The sequence below is a fragment of the Corylus avellana genome, chromosome 5 (assembly GCF_965113065.1).
Source record: "Corylus avellana chromosome 5, dhCorAvel1.hap1.2, whole genome shotgun sequence".
Classification (NCBI taxonomy): domain Eukaryota; kingdom Viridiplantae; phylum Streptophyta; class Magnoliopsida; order Fagales; family Betulaceae; genus Corylus; species Corylus avellana.
Genome location: NC_142494.1, coordinates 18,337,571 through 18,352,827, shown reverse-complemented (window position 1 = coordinate 18,352,827; position 15,257 = coordinate 18,337,571). Strand labels below are relative to the sequence as shown.

The window sequence follows — 15,257 nt, the reverse complement described above, 5'->3', positions numbered from 1 at the left end:
ACTTGTCCAATAATAGTTGTATATGTATATCCGACCTAGGACCATACTTTTCTTCTAGTGCTTCCATCATGTCCTTAGTTGTCTCATGTTCTTCAAAGAGATGGATGATATTATTTTGAGAAATGCTTGGGGTACTAACTACTTTACTAACTTATGGATGCTAAAATGATGTGAGGCTTATTCATTTGAGATAATCAAAATAATTAATAAAGAAAAATACTATGAATACCAATAAATAAGCTCAACATCATGTTAGTACTCTTCTGTTAGTAAAAGAGTTAGTACCCCTAACATTTCTCTATTATTTTTTATACTACTATGTAGGAGAGTGGTCATTGCCATCAGGTCATCTTCCATCTATTTTTCATTTTTCTTGATGACTTCATCATCTTTTTGGTCTTCTATTTTTGGTTTATTTGTTGTTAGGGTGTACAATGTTCTTTCAGGCGTTTGTACATAAGAGATATGTCGTTTTCACATTCTAAAATTAATTCTGTTAAGGCTTTCAAGCTTTGAGGAATTTATACCACCTTAAATAGCTATCTCAAAATGTGGAGACAATAAAATAACAAAAATATATATACAAATAATTGTAATATGTTTAATATTAATTACAACACACCAACAGAAAAATAAAAATGTGATACTAACTTATTATTACAAACCAACAAATGTAAATAAATAAGTTACTTAATAGATTACTTGTCTCTATGATAAATCAATCTTCCATGATAATTGTTCATATAGGCCCTATAATATGGTAAGTTTGAATCTGGTGAGTTAAACTGATCATTTTTAGGTGGAAGAGTATAACGATAGTTGTTCATCGGCCACGAGTCCCTTGGATTTTGCACAATGGTCCTTACAATCCTTAAAGGACGTTAACCCCTCAATTGTCTATCACTTGAAATATCTTATTGTGCCAAATCCAGTACTGTGAGTGCCACTTCTTTATGTTGCCTAGGTGACAGTCAACATAATTGAATAAACCTCTGATCTATGTTCCTTTGGCCTTGGTTAGAAGATTCTTCCCTTTCCCATTTGTTTATTTATTTTATCATTTTTCTTTGAAAATTGTGGCTTGAAAAGCCTGTAGTACTCTTCCCCTTCTAATTATCTTTCTAATGGCTTTGGAATGGGCCAAATCGGGGTTGAAATGAGAAACAGGCTGAAAAACCACTTTTACCTAGCAGCTTCTTCGTTTAGGCCTGAACGTTTGGTGGTTTTTTTGGCGAATGTTTGGTTAGTGCTGAAAAACCCCTAAAAACTCCTCCAAATGGGTCCGAAAGACCCTAAGAACCTTTGCTAACCCTTTGACTAAGTTAATCACAACCTAGTAATTACCCAAGGCACTATAGCACCACCCCCAGAGGGCCTAGTGGTGGACCGGCGAGGCCCTCTAGGGATGGCGCGACTACCCTTGGTGGCATTCGGGGTGACTAGGCCACCTTAGATTCTTATCGAGGTGGTCTTAGCCACCCTCGATGCCACTGGAGGTGGGTGCGCCACCCCTAGAGGGCCTTGGTGGTCCACCACGAGGCCTTCCGATGGTGGTGTAGCCATCCACAAGTTTAACCTTTTTATTTTTTTGAAGTTTTTTAAGTTTGAGAGAAAACCTTGTCTATTCCTCATTTTTTAGAGTATTATCTATTTCTTTTTGTAAGGGATTAATTATTTTCATGAAAATAATTATTCATAGGAATAGACTATTACCAAACAAAAGAATAATTATTCCATAAGAATAATTATTCAATTTCAGAGATTTATTCCGCAAACTAAACATGGCCTACTTGTAAAAGGAGAGTCAAATATTACTAGCGCACTAAAAGCCAAAGACAACAAATGGGCCTACGGGACAAGACTTGATAAAATCAAGCTATACATAACATTATCCGTAACATTTTTCTTATTAATTGTTTTGAACATTTTCAATAAATAAGTTTTATATAATCTTGATATTCATCTCTTGGTAAAAGATTTGAAATTTCTAATATTTCTCAAATAAATATATATTTAAAATTATTTTTCGACAACATTAAAAATAATATAATTCTAGTTTTATTTTCAGTTTTGACTTTTGAATTCAAGAAAATATGAAAATGTTTGGTTATCGAATTGGAAGGGAAACCCAAATTGTAATCAATATCTTTTAGATGTTGCATCATGCTCCACTTATACAACCACAACTCCTGGCAGACAATGCTCCACTATGTTCACAAGTGACAACACAATCACACTCACCTCTCAAACCCAAAAGTTTGGCCTTGGCCATGGCTGCTCCTCTCTTCTGGCTCTCTCCAGCTTTGGGTAATGGCAATTGTCAGAGATTTGATCCTGGGTTTTTCAGTATCAGAAGACCCTCATATTTCGGGACTACAACTCAGTTCCTTAATTCTAAGCCAAAACCGATTGCTGTTAGGTGCCTCACAGTTCCCTTTTTTTTTTTTTTTTTTCTTTTTTTTTTGCAATATTTTCTCTCTATGCGATGCTTGTGCGGCTTAGAGCTCTTTTCATGGTGTTGTAGATGTGAATCGACAAGGACTGATGAGCCAAAAACGAAAAGAAATCTAGTGGACAGTGCGAGTAATCTCCTTACCACTTTGTTGAGCGGGGGAAGTGTAGGGTCTATGCCTATAGCTGAAGGTGCTGTCACGGATTTGTTTGATAGGCCTCTCTTCTATTCACTGTACGACTGGTTCTTAGAGGTACTTTCCTTTTCCACAAAACTGCCTTAGAATGAGATTGATTGGTCCTGGACTCTTCTGAATGAAGTTGTGCAATCAGTGGCGGATCTAAAAATTCGAATTAGGAGGGGCGGAACTAAAATAATAATTTTAAAAAAAATTTTGGAGGAGTGGGAGAAGGTGAAGTAGGGGTTAGGGTCAAGAAAACTAAAAACATTACCCTTAGAAAAAAAATTTTCAAAAATTTTTGGAGCGCCAGCCCCCTTTATATCTGCCACTGCTTGGGAAGGTTTGGTATGCAGAATAGACCCTTAGAATGAAATGGCTATACTATATGAATAAACTTTGGTTGCATGCCATTTCTTGGAATATCCATTCCCGTGGGAATGATTATTTAGCTATTTATCGATGAATAAACTGTGTTTTCCAGAAAAACCCACACTATCTTTATTATTAGTTTTTTTTCAAACCCAAATTTATAAAAAGGAAAACTGAATGAATTATATGGGTAGCACCCTTACAGAACACCGCATGACTGAGGAGTAGTCGCGGCCACCACCTAAACGTCGTTGGGGGTGGTCGCGGCCACTGGGGGTCCACCACAAGGGTCTTCGGGGGTGTCGCGACCATCCCCGTGTTTTGTGCGGGTGTTTAGCCACCAGGAGAATTTTCCAGGATTTGTTTTAATAATTATTTGCTATTTTTGGAATATTGGTTTGATTATAGTAAGAGCATGTGTGTTGTCACCAAACGACAGAATAGGAAAGGTCATTACATTTCAACCTCTTGTATTCCCAGTAATACCCATTCCTATTCCTAAAGGAATGACTATTCCGTTTATCAAACATGCCCTTAAATTTATCGGTTGTATGGCAGACACAGAGGCGAGTGGCAGTGCAGTGGTTTGGTTGGATGTTCCCTTGCATATACCAGATTGATATTTTTATCACATTATTGAATTGCAACCTCAGTGTCCTTGACTCCCATTTCCTTATGTGTGCTTTTTGCCTTAGTTATTTGATATTTCTTAGTTGTGAATTTGTTGGATTTGGCAGCATGGCTCCGTCTATAAACTTGCTTTTGGGCCAAAAGCATTCGTCGTTGTATCAGATCCCATTGTTGCAAGACACATTCTTCGAGAAAATGCATTTTCTTATGACAAGGTACTACCTCATTTTATGCTTCTGGACTTGACCTCCCTCCTGCCAATTAGATTATGAGCGTTGATGTCAATATTATGATTATTATGTGAAATGCCATCCATCTACACGATCGTGCATGAACTTTCTTATTTGGTCTATTTGTGTATAAGACTGCTTCATTCGTATCTCTTGTTATAACTTACATAATTTATACAATGACAGTGTGATTGTTGGGAGATAAAGCGGTTATGGAGTTTTTACCAAGAGTACATTAATATACATAGTTGAACACAACTCTAACCCAAAAGCCTAAGCTAATGGGCTAAGGTCTACTTAGGTATATTAAGCACTATTTTCTTTTATATTTTCTCAATGTGGGACACAACACTCACAAGTGCACTCACAATAGTGATGATCCTAATGGAGATCTTATTTCTTTTTCTTGACAAACATTGTTTTGAACCTTTGCCAACATGTCATTCCGAGGTTGCTCTAGTTTTAGTTTGTCCCAATTGGTTCCTCGGGTTAATATCTAGTGCAAATTAATTGAGAAAAACGATCTATCACAAGAAGAGAGATGATGATGCCTTATTATATGAATTCCAACCATTACGAATACAGATAGGTGTATTATGTCTGACCATTCTGGGAATTAGCTTAATTTGAATTATATGTTATTTTTAAGTACTTTCTGCATATCATTTATGTATTCTAATCTATTGTACTCAACTTCTTGCAAACTTAATTAGGGAGTCCTAGCTGATATCCTAGAACCAATAATGGGTAAAGGACTTATACCTGCTGACCTTGACACTTGGAAGCTGCGGAGAAGAGGTAAGCAAGTAACAATTTTGTACTGTGGGCTTTGCACCTCAGTTTATGACAAAAAACCAAAGTACCTCAGTTATTGGGTCATTCAGTATGGCATTTGGTGATATGCAACTTAGTGTATCACTATTTTCTAGATTGAGGGTCCAAGTCCTGCTAAGATTAGTAATAGAAGTCTATGCAGTTTGTAACTCTATATTAATTCTTCATCAGTTGTTTCATTAGTAGTCCATTATTTGAAAAAAGAGGTTTTTTCATGGTTAATACGTGTTGGTACCTGCTTCTTTTAATATATTTCAAAATGCTTTGCAGTTATTGCCCCTGGGTTCCATGTCTTATACTTGGAAGCTATGGTCAAGATATTTACTGATTGTTCAGAAAGAACAATACTGAAATTTGAGAAGCTTCTACAAGGAGAGAATTTGGGTGGAAGGAAGACAATAGAGTTGGATCTTGAAGCAGAATTTTCTAGTTTGGCTCTTGACATTATTGGTCTTAGTGTCTTCAACCATGATTTTGGATCTGTTACTAAAGAATCTCCTGTAATTAAGGTATACCCATCTGTTCTGTCATGGTATGTATTCATTTTACAGCTACTTTGCCTCTTCCTCTTCTTATTAACAGTGGTAATTTATTTGAAAGACATGCATCTCATAATTTGCATTAGAAGGACAATGTTTCTCGCTTCTTACTGTTCTTCCACAGTGAGAGGGGCTGATTAAATTTTCAAGATTTTTTTTCTTGTCTCGTCATTTATTTTTAATTATCATTTATGGGATATGCCTTTTTGGGTTTTCTTCACCGTAGCTGTTCTACTAAATCATAATAGAAACTGCAATTGTACAAAAGAACAGTAGTGTGACAACATTTGAATTGTGAGATACTCTGACCCACTAGCTTCCAAAATTCTTCAAAAATATGATAGGTTTAATTAAAATATTTTCCTCTTTTTGTAGTCAATGTCTTATATGGACTTTTAGATTTTCCTTGCTATTATCCTTGAATATGGGTTGTCTAACTATTTATGGATGCCTTTCTAGTCGAAATAGCTCTATCATGAATGAGCTATAATCCTACTCCTAATAGAAAGCCACTGTAGTGAAGTAAAATTTCATTGCTGTAGAGGGAAAGAGTTGGGTGGGATGGGTTTTGGAGATCTGTATTGCAGATATCTGGTTCTTGTCCTAACTGTTGCATTGGGATTCATATAATGGTATGGGGTTCCACTTGGAACCACTGTTTGGATTTACGTTTAGGTAGCTTGTGAACATCTTCAAATGTGGCGTCTGACTGGAAAATTTTTGTTTTCTTATCTCTGTGGTGAATAGACAATGACAATTGGGTCTTTTAATAATTATCTAGGTGTAGTCAGTTGAAACTGATGTTCTTTTCGAATAACAGCATCACCTTTCCTTTTTTAAAATTTTCAGTAGAATGTGTATGCATTCATGTAAGCTGAGTGGTATGAGGTTCTTGATTGGCTATTTCAACAATATGTTTCAGGCAGTATATGGCACTCTTTTTGAAGCTGAGCACAGATCTACTTTCTACATTCCGTATTGGAATATTCCTTTGGCAAGGTGGATTGTCCCCAGGCAGCGGAAGTTCCAGAAGGACCTTAGAGTTATCAATGACTGTCTTGATGGACTCATCAGAAATGCAAAAGATACCCGAGAGGTGAGAAGATACTCTTGCTCTTTGACAGATTGAGTTGAAGATCGAATGTTGTTTAAATAGGCAATGATGTGAATATGGTTTAGTATATATGTGAGTAATTTGTATACATTTGAAAGACATTGAATATCCATTAATTGTCTTGAAAGAACTTATCAATGTGTGGAAGGTACTATGTCTGTTATTTACTTTAAAGCCTGAAATGTGCTAAAAGGTTACAGCATTTACTATGACAATATTTTATTACTTCATTAATGCATTTTATTCTTCCAGGGTGCTACAAAAATAACTATCGGTGACAGTTAGCATGTTAACGCTATCAGGGTGCTCTGATTGCTGGAAAATTCCTGAATGAGTTCTGTATGCAAAACATGACAGTTTTTGTTTGATGGTAATTTAAAAATGTTATGTTTTTCTCTCTAACAAAGCAAAAAAATCTGCTGTTTTTCTCTTTTCCCTTTATAGTTTAATTCACTGAAACATCTTTCCCTTTTATAGTTTACTTCACTAAGATCCATCGTTTATTGAGAATTTACCGGAACAGACTAAACATGGAGTCTTTCAAGTTTCAAATGTATCTGCTCCATTTTTTTTTTTTTTTTTTCAGTTTTTTTAAAATTTGAGGCTTGGGGAAGCAGATTATCTATCATATAAAGAAAGGAAGCAATAAGGGAATGGCATGAGAGGATCCTTGAAGGAGGTTAAGAAGGCCTCACTCCTGAGGATTTAAAGGATCATGTATAATTGTAATTTCTCGTCTATGTTTGAACAAACTCAGACCTGTTAGAAAAGTCTCGATGGTTCCTTGTATTCTTTGAAAAATTAGAAAATAAACAAGATTGATAATGCAAATCATAATCCAAGTGGAAAAAGAGTTTGTGTCAACTGTAGGTGGTAGTGTATTCTTAATGCACACAGTGACATTTAAAAGGTTGGTATTCTTTCAGAACTGAGGGATTGATGAGGACCTTGAAATTTGTAAATTCTTTGGTTTTAAGAACTAGCTATATACCCTTTTAGGTGAGTATGTCTAAGATGTTATTTCTACTTGAGACTTCTCTTGCAATCAATGCATTTCCAATAGCTAAGAGAGGTTCAATGTGTAGTGAAGGTTGGGGATACTGGAAGATGCAATACTAGTTCTGGATCTCCAAAATGATTCTTCATTAATATGGAAAACCATACCAAATTGCTATTGGACGAGCAAAATGTGATGAATTCTATTCCTTCATATTTTATTTCCTAAATAAGTTCATTAATGCATATGAGGGTGTACATGTTCGTAGAATGAACTGTATTTCATATATGATTGTCATTGTGTGCTTAGCCTGTTCTTAGTAGCATGTGCATAAACTCTTACGATATAACCTGTTTCAAGAACTTGTTTTTGTTTACTTTTTTATGACAGGAAACAGATGTTGAAAAACTGCAACAAAGGGACTACAAAAATCTCAAGGTGGGAATTTATCCTCTACCTTTATTCGTCTTTCTTTTTTTTTTTTCCCTCTTTCCATGCTCTTTTCCGTATTTATCCTCTATTTAAAATACAGCAGACTTACATTTGCTAGATAACTGTAAAGTGCAAAGATGACTATGTAGATGTAGGAATTGTACACAAAATTTGAGATTATGGCATTGTAACTATAAAGTATGCAGGATGCAAGTCTTTTGCGTTTCTTGGTTGATATGCGGGGAGCTGATGTCGATGACCGTCAGGTAAATATTTTTCCTGTCATACTATATTTGCTTTTCCTATCACCTCATTCTAGATAATTGGAATAGATTCTTTTTCTTATTCTGTGTGTACCACGCACATGTGCATCATTTGTTAGTTGGACCTGTCTTGGACCAATTATATTCCTCTCACTCTTCATTTTTGCATGTATGATTACAGTTCAAAATCATTTCCACCAATGTTTTTTTGACAGCTTAGGGATGATCTGATGACAATGCTTATTGCTGGCCATGAAACAACAGCTGCTGTTCTAACTTGGGCTGTTTTCCTGCTTGCACAAGTATGATTCTTCGTTTCCAACTTTTGGATACGGCTTTGTAAGTTTCACGAGAATTAATGTGGATTCAAGTTCTTCTGTGGCTTCTTTTCGTCGATAGCACTTTTTGTCCAATCAGTGTGACCATGTCATTCATTTTTATTTGTGAAATTGTAGAATCCCTCCAAAATGAGAAAAGCTCAAGCGGAGATTGATTTAGTGCTTGGACAGGGGAGTCCAACTTTCGAATTGCTCAAAAAATTGGAGTAGGTCACCAAACTAATACTTTTACGGATTTGTTCTATTAAGCAGTAATTGTGTTGTGAAAAGCCTTTGGGTTGGTACCCATGCAATTACATTTTAGTAAATTGCGACAATGAAACAAGTAGATGGGGGAATATATCATAACTTTGTGGTAGGAATATGGTTAAAGTGTGAGAATGAATAGATACCTGATTTTAGAGTTTCACCAATATAATTATTCATGTTGATGCCTAATGGACATATAATTTTTTTGTTTTAGCCGATGGTCTTTGGATTAAATGACATCTCTTTAACCCACAAGGGGTAGAGTCAAGGATTCAATCCCGTATGGGGGTGCAAGTGGTATTATTCAAAAAAAAAAAAAAAAAAAAAAAAAGAGAAAGAAAAATAAAGGTTATTTGAATTTTTAATATTACACTGTAATTTTTTAGAGACATTATTGAGAACATAAAAATCTTGAATAGTGTGAATGACTAATGCTTAAAAGTAATTTATATTTGAAATTTGCATACACCACAAAGGTACGTTTTCTATGTTTTTAATTGTTACAAACCTGAATATCAAGTCTGTAACGGGTTACTTATTTATTTTTTTTGATAAGTAATCGAAATATGTCATTAAAAGTATGCAAGAGAAAGCACCTAACTAGAATGAGCTTACATCCTTTACTAGAACCTAAAAGTTTAGGACATGCTGTGCTCCATGCTTTCAGGTACATTAGACTTATTGTTGTAGAAGCTCTGCGTTTGTATCCTCAGCCTCCTCTACTAATTAGACGTTCTCTCAAATCAGATGTATTACCAGGTATTAACTCTCGCTGATAACACTAAAAAGATGGAGAATATTATTCCTATGTTTATACAAACATGTTACTCTCTCTATTCATTTTAAGTTAACTTCGAAATTTGTATGAACATTGTTCTTGGAAACTGAACTGTTCCATTATGATTCTCTTGATGTTCCTTCAATTCATGCAATGACAATTTGATCTTGTTGATAAAACTGAACTGTCTTCAAATGATATGCTCGTCTTTTTCATGCATAAATAATTCTGATAAATATATATACAAATCTTGTGATATTTGTGTTAAGCATGGAACTTTATTCTATTTCTGCAGGAGGGCATAAGGGTGACAAAGATGGTTATACCATTCCTGCTGGGACTGATATCTTCCTTTCTGTGCGTAGAAACATTTATATTTCCTTTTCTCCTTGCGCATACACTTGTGCTTACAACATTCTTCTTCTCATTCCGTTTTGAGCGTGATCTTCCTCAATTTTCAGGTATATAATCTCCATAGATCTCCGTATTTTTGGGACCGACCGCACGAGTTTGAGCCGGAGAGATTTTTGGTGCAAAAAGAGAGCGAAGGCATTGAAGGATGGGCCGGTTTTGATCCATCTCGAAGCCCTGGCGCATTATATCCAAATGAGGTGTCTTTATAGTCTCCATATTTTATTGAAGCAAGCATACTTTGATGATCTTACAATTTTCTTTATACTAAATGAATTAATGGGTACGGTTGCAATATCAGATAATATCAGATTTTGCCTTCTTACCCTTTGGCGGAGGACCAAGAAAATGTGTTGGAGACCAATTTGCCCTAATGGAGTCTACGGTGGCACTGGCTATGTTGCTGCAAAAGTTCGACGTGGAGTTGAAAGGTTCTGCAGAATCGGTGGAATTGGTCACCGGGGCAACAATGCACACAAAGAATGGATTGTGGTGCAAGTTAAGAAAGAGAGGTGATGTCCATTGACATAGATTCATTACTTGTACGTGTTCGGACAATAATTGTATGGTGCATACTATAACTGTTGTCACCAATTACAGACTCGCAATTTTTTTTCTTTTCTTTTTCACAGAAATAGTGAGATTTGAATTTTGTGGCATATGTCCCAATGATGAATAAACATGTAAATTTAATCATAAATCAATCTGTGGGGTGGTTCCTCCAAATGCAAAATGAGGATAGTTGAACCACCCCCGCCCCAAAACCCGAAAGAGTAATGTTACACATTATTATTTTATTATTATTATTATTATTATTATGGATGAATAAGCAAATTCATTAAAACAACTAAACCAAAACCAAAGTATCACCAATTACAAACCCTTCCAACGGGCTAAAAACACAGCCTCACAGAGGCCAAAACCAACTAAAACCAGAACAAATACACGGCTGCAAAACCCAGCTAACAGCAAACTAAAACAACTAAAAACAAAACAAGCCCTTACGAAGGACTAGAAACACAACCAGAGACAACCAAACAGCAAGAAAACCTGTAGGAACTGCATCAACAAAGCAAGGCTGCAGGCAAGTTCCATAAAGAGCAAAGCACAAGGTTCTCCCTAGTTTTTGGAAACTTCCTTTCCCCAATTGCTCTGGTTCGAACTTCCCATAAGATCTTCAAAATTTGCTCCTTTGTGCTTGGATGGCCTGCATGCTTGATTTCATTCTGAGTGCACCAGATATGATACACAGCAGAACCCAAAACCAAACGACAAAGCAATGCTTTTAGAGTATTACAGGAGGATTAGCTACTCTGCATCTAGACAAACAAAATCTCCCAATTCTATAGCAAAAACTACATTCAAAAAATAAATGGTCACAGCTTTCTAATTGGTTCCTGCAGAAAGAGCATTTGACATCTCCTTGGTAGCCCTAATTGAGCAACCTATCACCTGTAACCAGCCTTTGCTCATAGTAAGCCACGAAATGTATGAATGCTTAGGAATGGCAAGGGGAAACTAAACCAACTTCCAACAATCAAGTTGCTCTTTTTTCACCCAGAGAGAATCCCAAGTATCTGAACTAACATACACCCCTTTTCTTGAGGCAGTCCAAATAGGTTTGTCACTAAAACTCAAACTAATTTCAGGGAGCCTGGCTTGGATTTTCACCAAAGCATCAAACCTAACTGGCCTCCATAACCAATCTCCATTATGAATAACGGAAGAGAGTTTTGCCTCCACACTACTTTGAGCATCATACACAACCCTGTACCCATATTTTTCCAATAAAATGCCACCAAGATGCCAAAAATTCATCCAAAGATGAATGTTAGCACCATCCCCAACCTCAAGAAAAATTTTGGGGAATAGTATAAAACTATTTCCTTATGCTCTTAGGAAATAAGAACATAAGTTCCTTATGAGGCCTAATTGTCACTTTTTAAGATTTGGAGGATTCCTTATGTTCATTTGCTTCATATTTTTCCTGTCATGGGTTCACTTTTTAAGATTCATAAGTTCCTTATGTTCTTAGGGTTTTTAAAACTATCATTGGAGTTGGGATAAAATTTTATTGAATTTTAATTTAATAGTGATTTTAAAAGCCACCTAAGTGAGCGTGTAGCATTACTCAACGTTTATTCTTTAATAATTTGAAAGGCATTTTGGAAAGAAAAATACAAAAGAAGTCAGGTGTGCCATAGATGACCTCTTTTTTGCCCAATTTGACGATAATTGCTTACAAAGTGTCTTATTTGACACATAGTGATAGTTTTTGAGGCCTAATTGTCACTTTTTATGATTTGGTGGCGTAAGTGTTAAAGTGGTAGTAATTTAGAGACGAAAAGTATATTTTTGTCCTTTTGCACCTTATACGATAGTATTTACCACAGCCATCCATTTCATCAAACGGATGCAAAGTTGACATGTCAATGCACTAAGACCCAGCCAAAGAGTTACTTTTCTCGTTGGCCTAAGTTGTCCTTCCCCACCCACCCTCACTTAGGAGTTAGGGCATCAACATTACCTACAATCTCTTCGGCGCCCCTCATATGAGAAAGTCCAATGTAAGAGATTATCATGTTTTCAACGTTCAATTCCATTGCTTCTTCTTCTTGGAGAAAACAAATCATGGAAAGCATGACGCAAGAGACCCTTTACTTCAAAACCCAACCCCACCTCTCACGTAAATCTCTTGTTTCAATTGGACCCAAGTTTTCTCTAAATACAAAACTCAATTATCTGCCCATGAAAGACTCAGAAACCAGTCATATGTGCAAGAAATACAAAATAAGAAATGGGCCTCTAACATTAACAAGGCTCATAACCCGAATTGATATCAATGATGGCGGTGGAAATGGAAATGAAGGTGTGATTTTGGATGGTGTTTGGAGGAGCAGGCTTTGATGGGTGAAGAAGAAAAAGGAAGAGTCCAGGTTCTTGATAATTTCGGCCCCGTTTGGGCCAAAAAGTGTATAGTTGATATGTATTGGAGATTTAGACTCTCACTAGTTATATAGTTATGATATGAAATAATTACATTTAAGAACAAAAATATTTAAATATTTACATGGAAAATGGGTTGGCCAGAACAGGATTATAGAAACATAAACACTATCACGATGTGCAATTTTCATTGGTAACAGAGGCCATTACAAAAAAACCGAAGAAATCCTGTGCAAAATTTGACCAACACCCATCTCACCGGCTATCATAAGATTGATGCTGACTCATGTAGCCTTCTTACATGCCTCCACAAACTCCTTCACGGATCTACCTGAAAAGTGATCCGAGGAGAAGCCTCATATTTGTCATATATATATATATATATATATAGAGAGAGAGAGAGAGAGAGACCAAACAAAAGAATCAAGAATATCAAACAAACAATTCTCCACCAGAAGAATGAAATATGTGGCTAGATTTCTACCTTCTTCTGGCCATGTTGCCAAGAGATTGGGTTTAGTCAAAAGCTCAACAATAATGACTCCAAAGCTATAGACATCACTCTTTTCCATATGGTAGTACTTACTTTTTTTTTTTTTTTTTTTTTATAACGTAGAAGAACTTTACTCAGATTCATTGCACGTTGCAAACGCATACTGTACAAAAATCTTCACCGTTGATCAAACTCCTACGGGTAACTGACCCCACCCGCCAGAACCAATTACCAGGTAATCCAGGAGCTTGGTAGTACTTACTCTTCTCCATAAATTAGCTTTAATTGGAAGTACTATGCATCAAAATACCCAAAAGCTCCTTGTACTTGAAATTGATATATGGCAAGTGATATACATCTCTACTAGTTTTGCTCTTCTACTTATCATCTAAGAACGTATCTGTAGACTTGATATCACTGTGATATATGGGTAAGGAAGCTGCCGAGTTGCAAGGCAGAGCTCTTGCAACAGCAATTCATAAGCACATTTGCCACGTCATTGGAAGCTCCTGATTATGGTCATGGAAGGAAAATCAGTCTCCACAAAACAACCCAATAATTTCACCACATTTTAGTGGTTTATTTGTGAGAAAATTAGTTACCCATCATCGACCACCTGGGACTTCTTCACCACAGCAATTCTTCCATCTGCCAGCATAGACAGCACCTTGGCCTACCTGACCAGCTAATTCTATTTACATTAAAATGAAAAGTATACTTTTCTAGCTCCTTTGACTTGAACAGTTTTGTCCTCAACATTGACTACAGAATATAGTTTTTTTTTTTTTTTTTTTGAGAAACTCCAGAAAATAGTTGTTGTAACAATAAACCAATAATTTTGTTTGAAAAACTTTTACTAGCAATTAATGTTCTTTCTTTTCTTTTCCTTTTGTAAAACCACCAAGCAACGATGAACTAGAAATAATGGTCCAAATCCGACATAACTCAGTAAGGAAAGTTAACTTCACTATGTTAAACACTGTTACTATAATAAATTATGCTAGTTTAAGGAGCATCAACCAACTTTTTGCTAGAAAGATAAGTTTTACATTAGTATTCTAGACTAGGAAGATAAAAATAAAAATAGATTTTTGGCATCAGATGGGAGTTCAAAACCCCAAGATAGGAGTATTCTTCAGTTGGATTGAAATTCTGAGAATCCTTTTAGCATAAACTAGGCTTTAGCAACAGTTGGGCCAGGCTCATTTTGAATTTGAGATATCTTTTATCCAACATAAAACTAAAAATGATTGGAAAAAACAAGAAAGGGAGCTATGAAACAGGGATATTTCATTTTCCTTACTCTTTTCTTGTTTTTCTATCCTCATTTATTAACTAAACGATGAAAATTTGAGAGATTTAAAGCTTTTTTTTTTTTTTTAGTAAGTAAATCAATCTTATTAAAAAAACAGATGGTGCAGCCCTAGTATACAGGAAGTACACAAGAGAAACCCCCTATTAAGGAGAAAAAGAAGAACAAAAATCTAAAAAATTGGAAAAATGCAGACTATTATATGCCACTATCCATATATAAAGAGAATTGAACACGACATTCTTTAGCTCTTCCACCGAAATCTCGCAATCTTCAAAGGACTTTGCATTCCGCTCTCTCCATATGCACCACATTAAGCACAAATGTACCATTTCCAAGCTTCTAAAAAGTTTCAACTCCCCAACTGACCTCTCTAACTTGCTAACAACTCTATTACCCTCCTAGGCATGACCCATTCTACAACAAAGAGACAGAAAATTAAAGCCCATAAATATTTTGCCACTTCACAGTAAAGAAAGAAGATGATTTATAGATTCTTCACTTCTCTTGTACATACAACATCAACCCAACACTATGACTTTCCTCTTCCTCAGATTATCCAAAGTCAATATCGTCCCTAGTGCCGCCGTCCATATAAAGAACGCCACTCTTAAAGAAACCTTAGCTCTACACTCTTCCAAGAAAATGTAGAATCAACATGAATAGACAACACATGATAAAATGACCTA

General features: G+C 35.8%; 1 protein-coding gene across 1 annotated transcript; it reads left to right on the top strand.

Annotated features, from left to right (window-relative positions):
* The first annotated feature begins 2,168 nt into the window (after positions 1-2,168).
* On the top strand, positions 2,169-10,472 carry CYP97B3 (cytochrome P450, family 97, subfamily B, polypeptide 3). Its single transcript, XM_059596220.2, has 14 exons — positions 2,169-2,419; positions 2,525-2,705; positions 3,740-3,847; positions 4,576-4,660; positions 4,967-5,205; positions 6,158-6,331; positions 7,737-7,784; positions 7,985-8,044; positions 8,257-8,343; positions 8,497-8,585; positions 9,296-9,387; positions 9,702-9,763; positions 9,868-10,017; positions 10,119-10,472. Exons 1-14 carry the CDS (start codon positions 2,271-2,273, stop codon positions 10,341-10,343), a joined length of 1,749 nt encoding a protein of 582 aa, XP_059452203.2. The 5' UTR covers positions 2,169-2,270; the 3' UTR covers positions 10,344-10,472.
* The last annotated feature ends 4,785 nt before the right edge of the window (positions 10,473-15,257 follow it).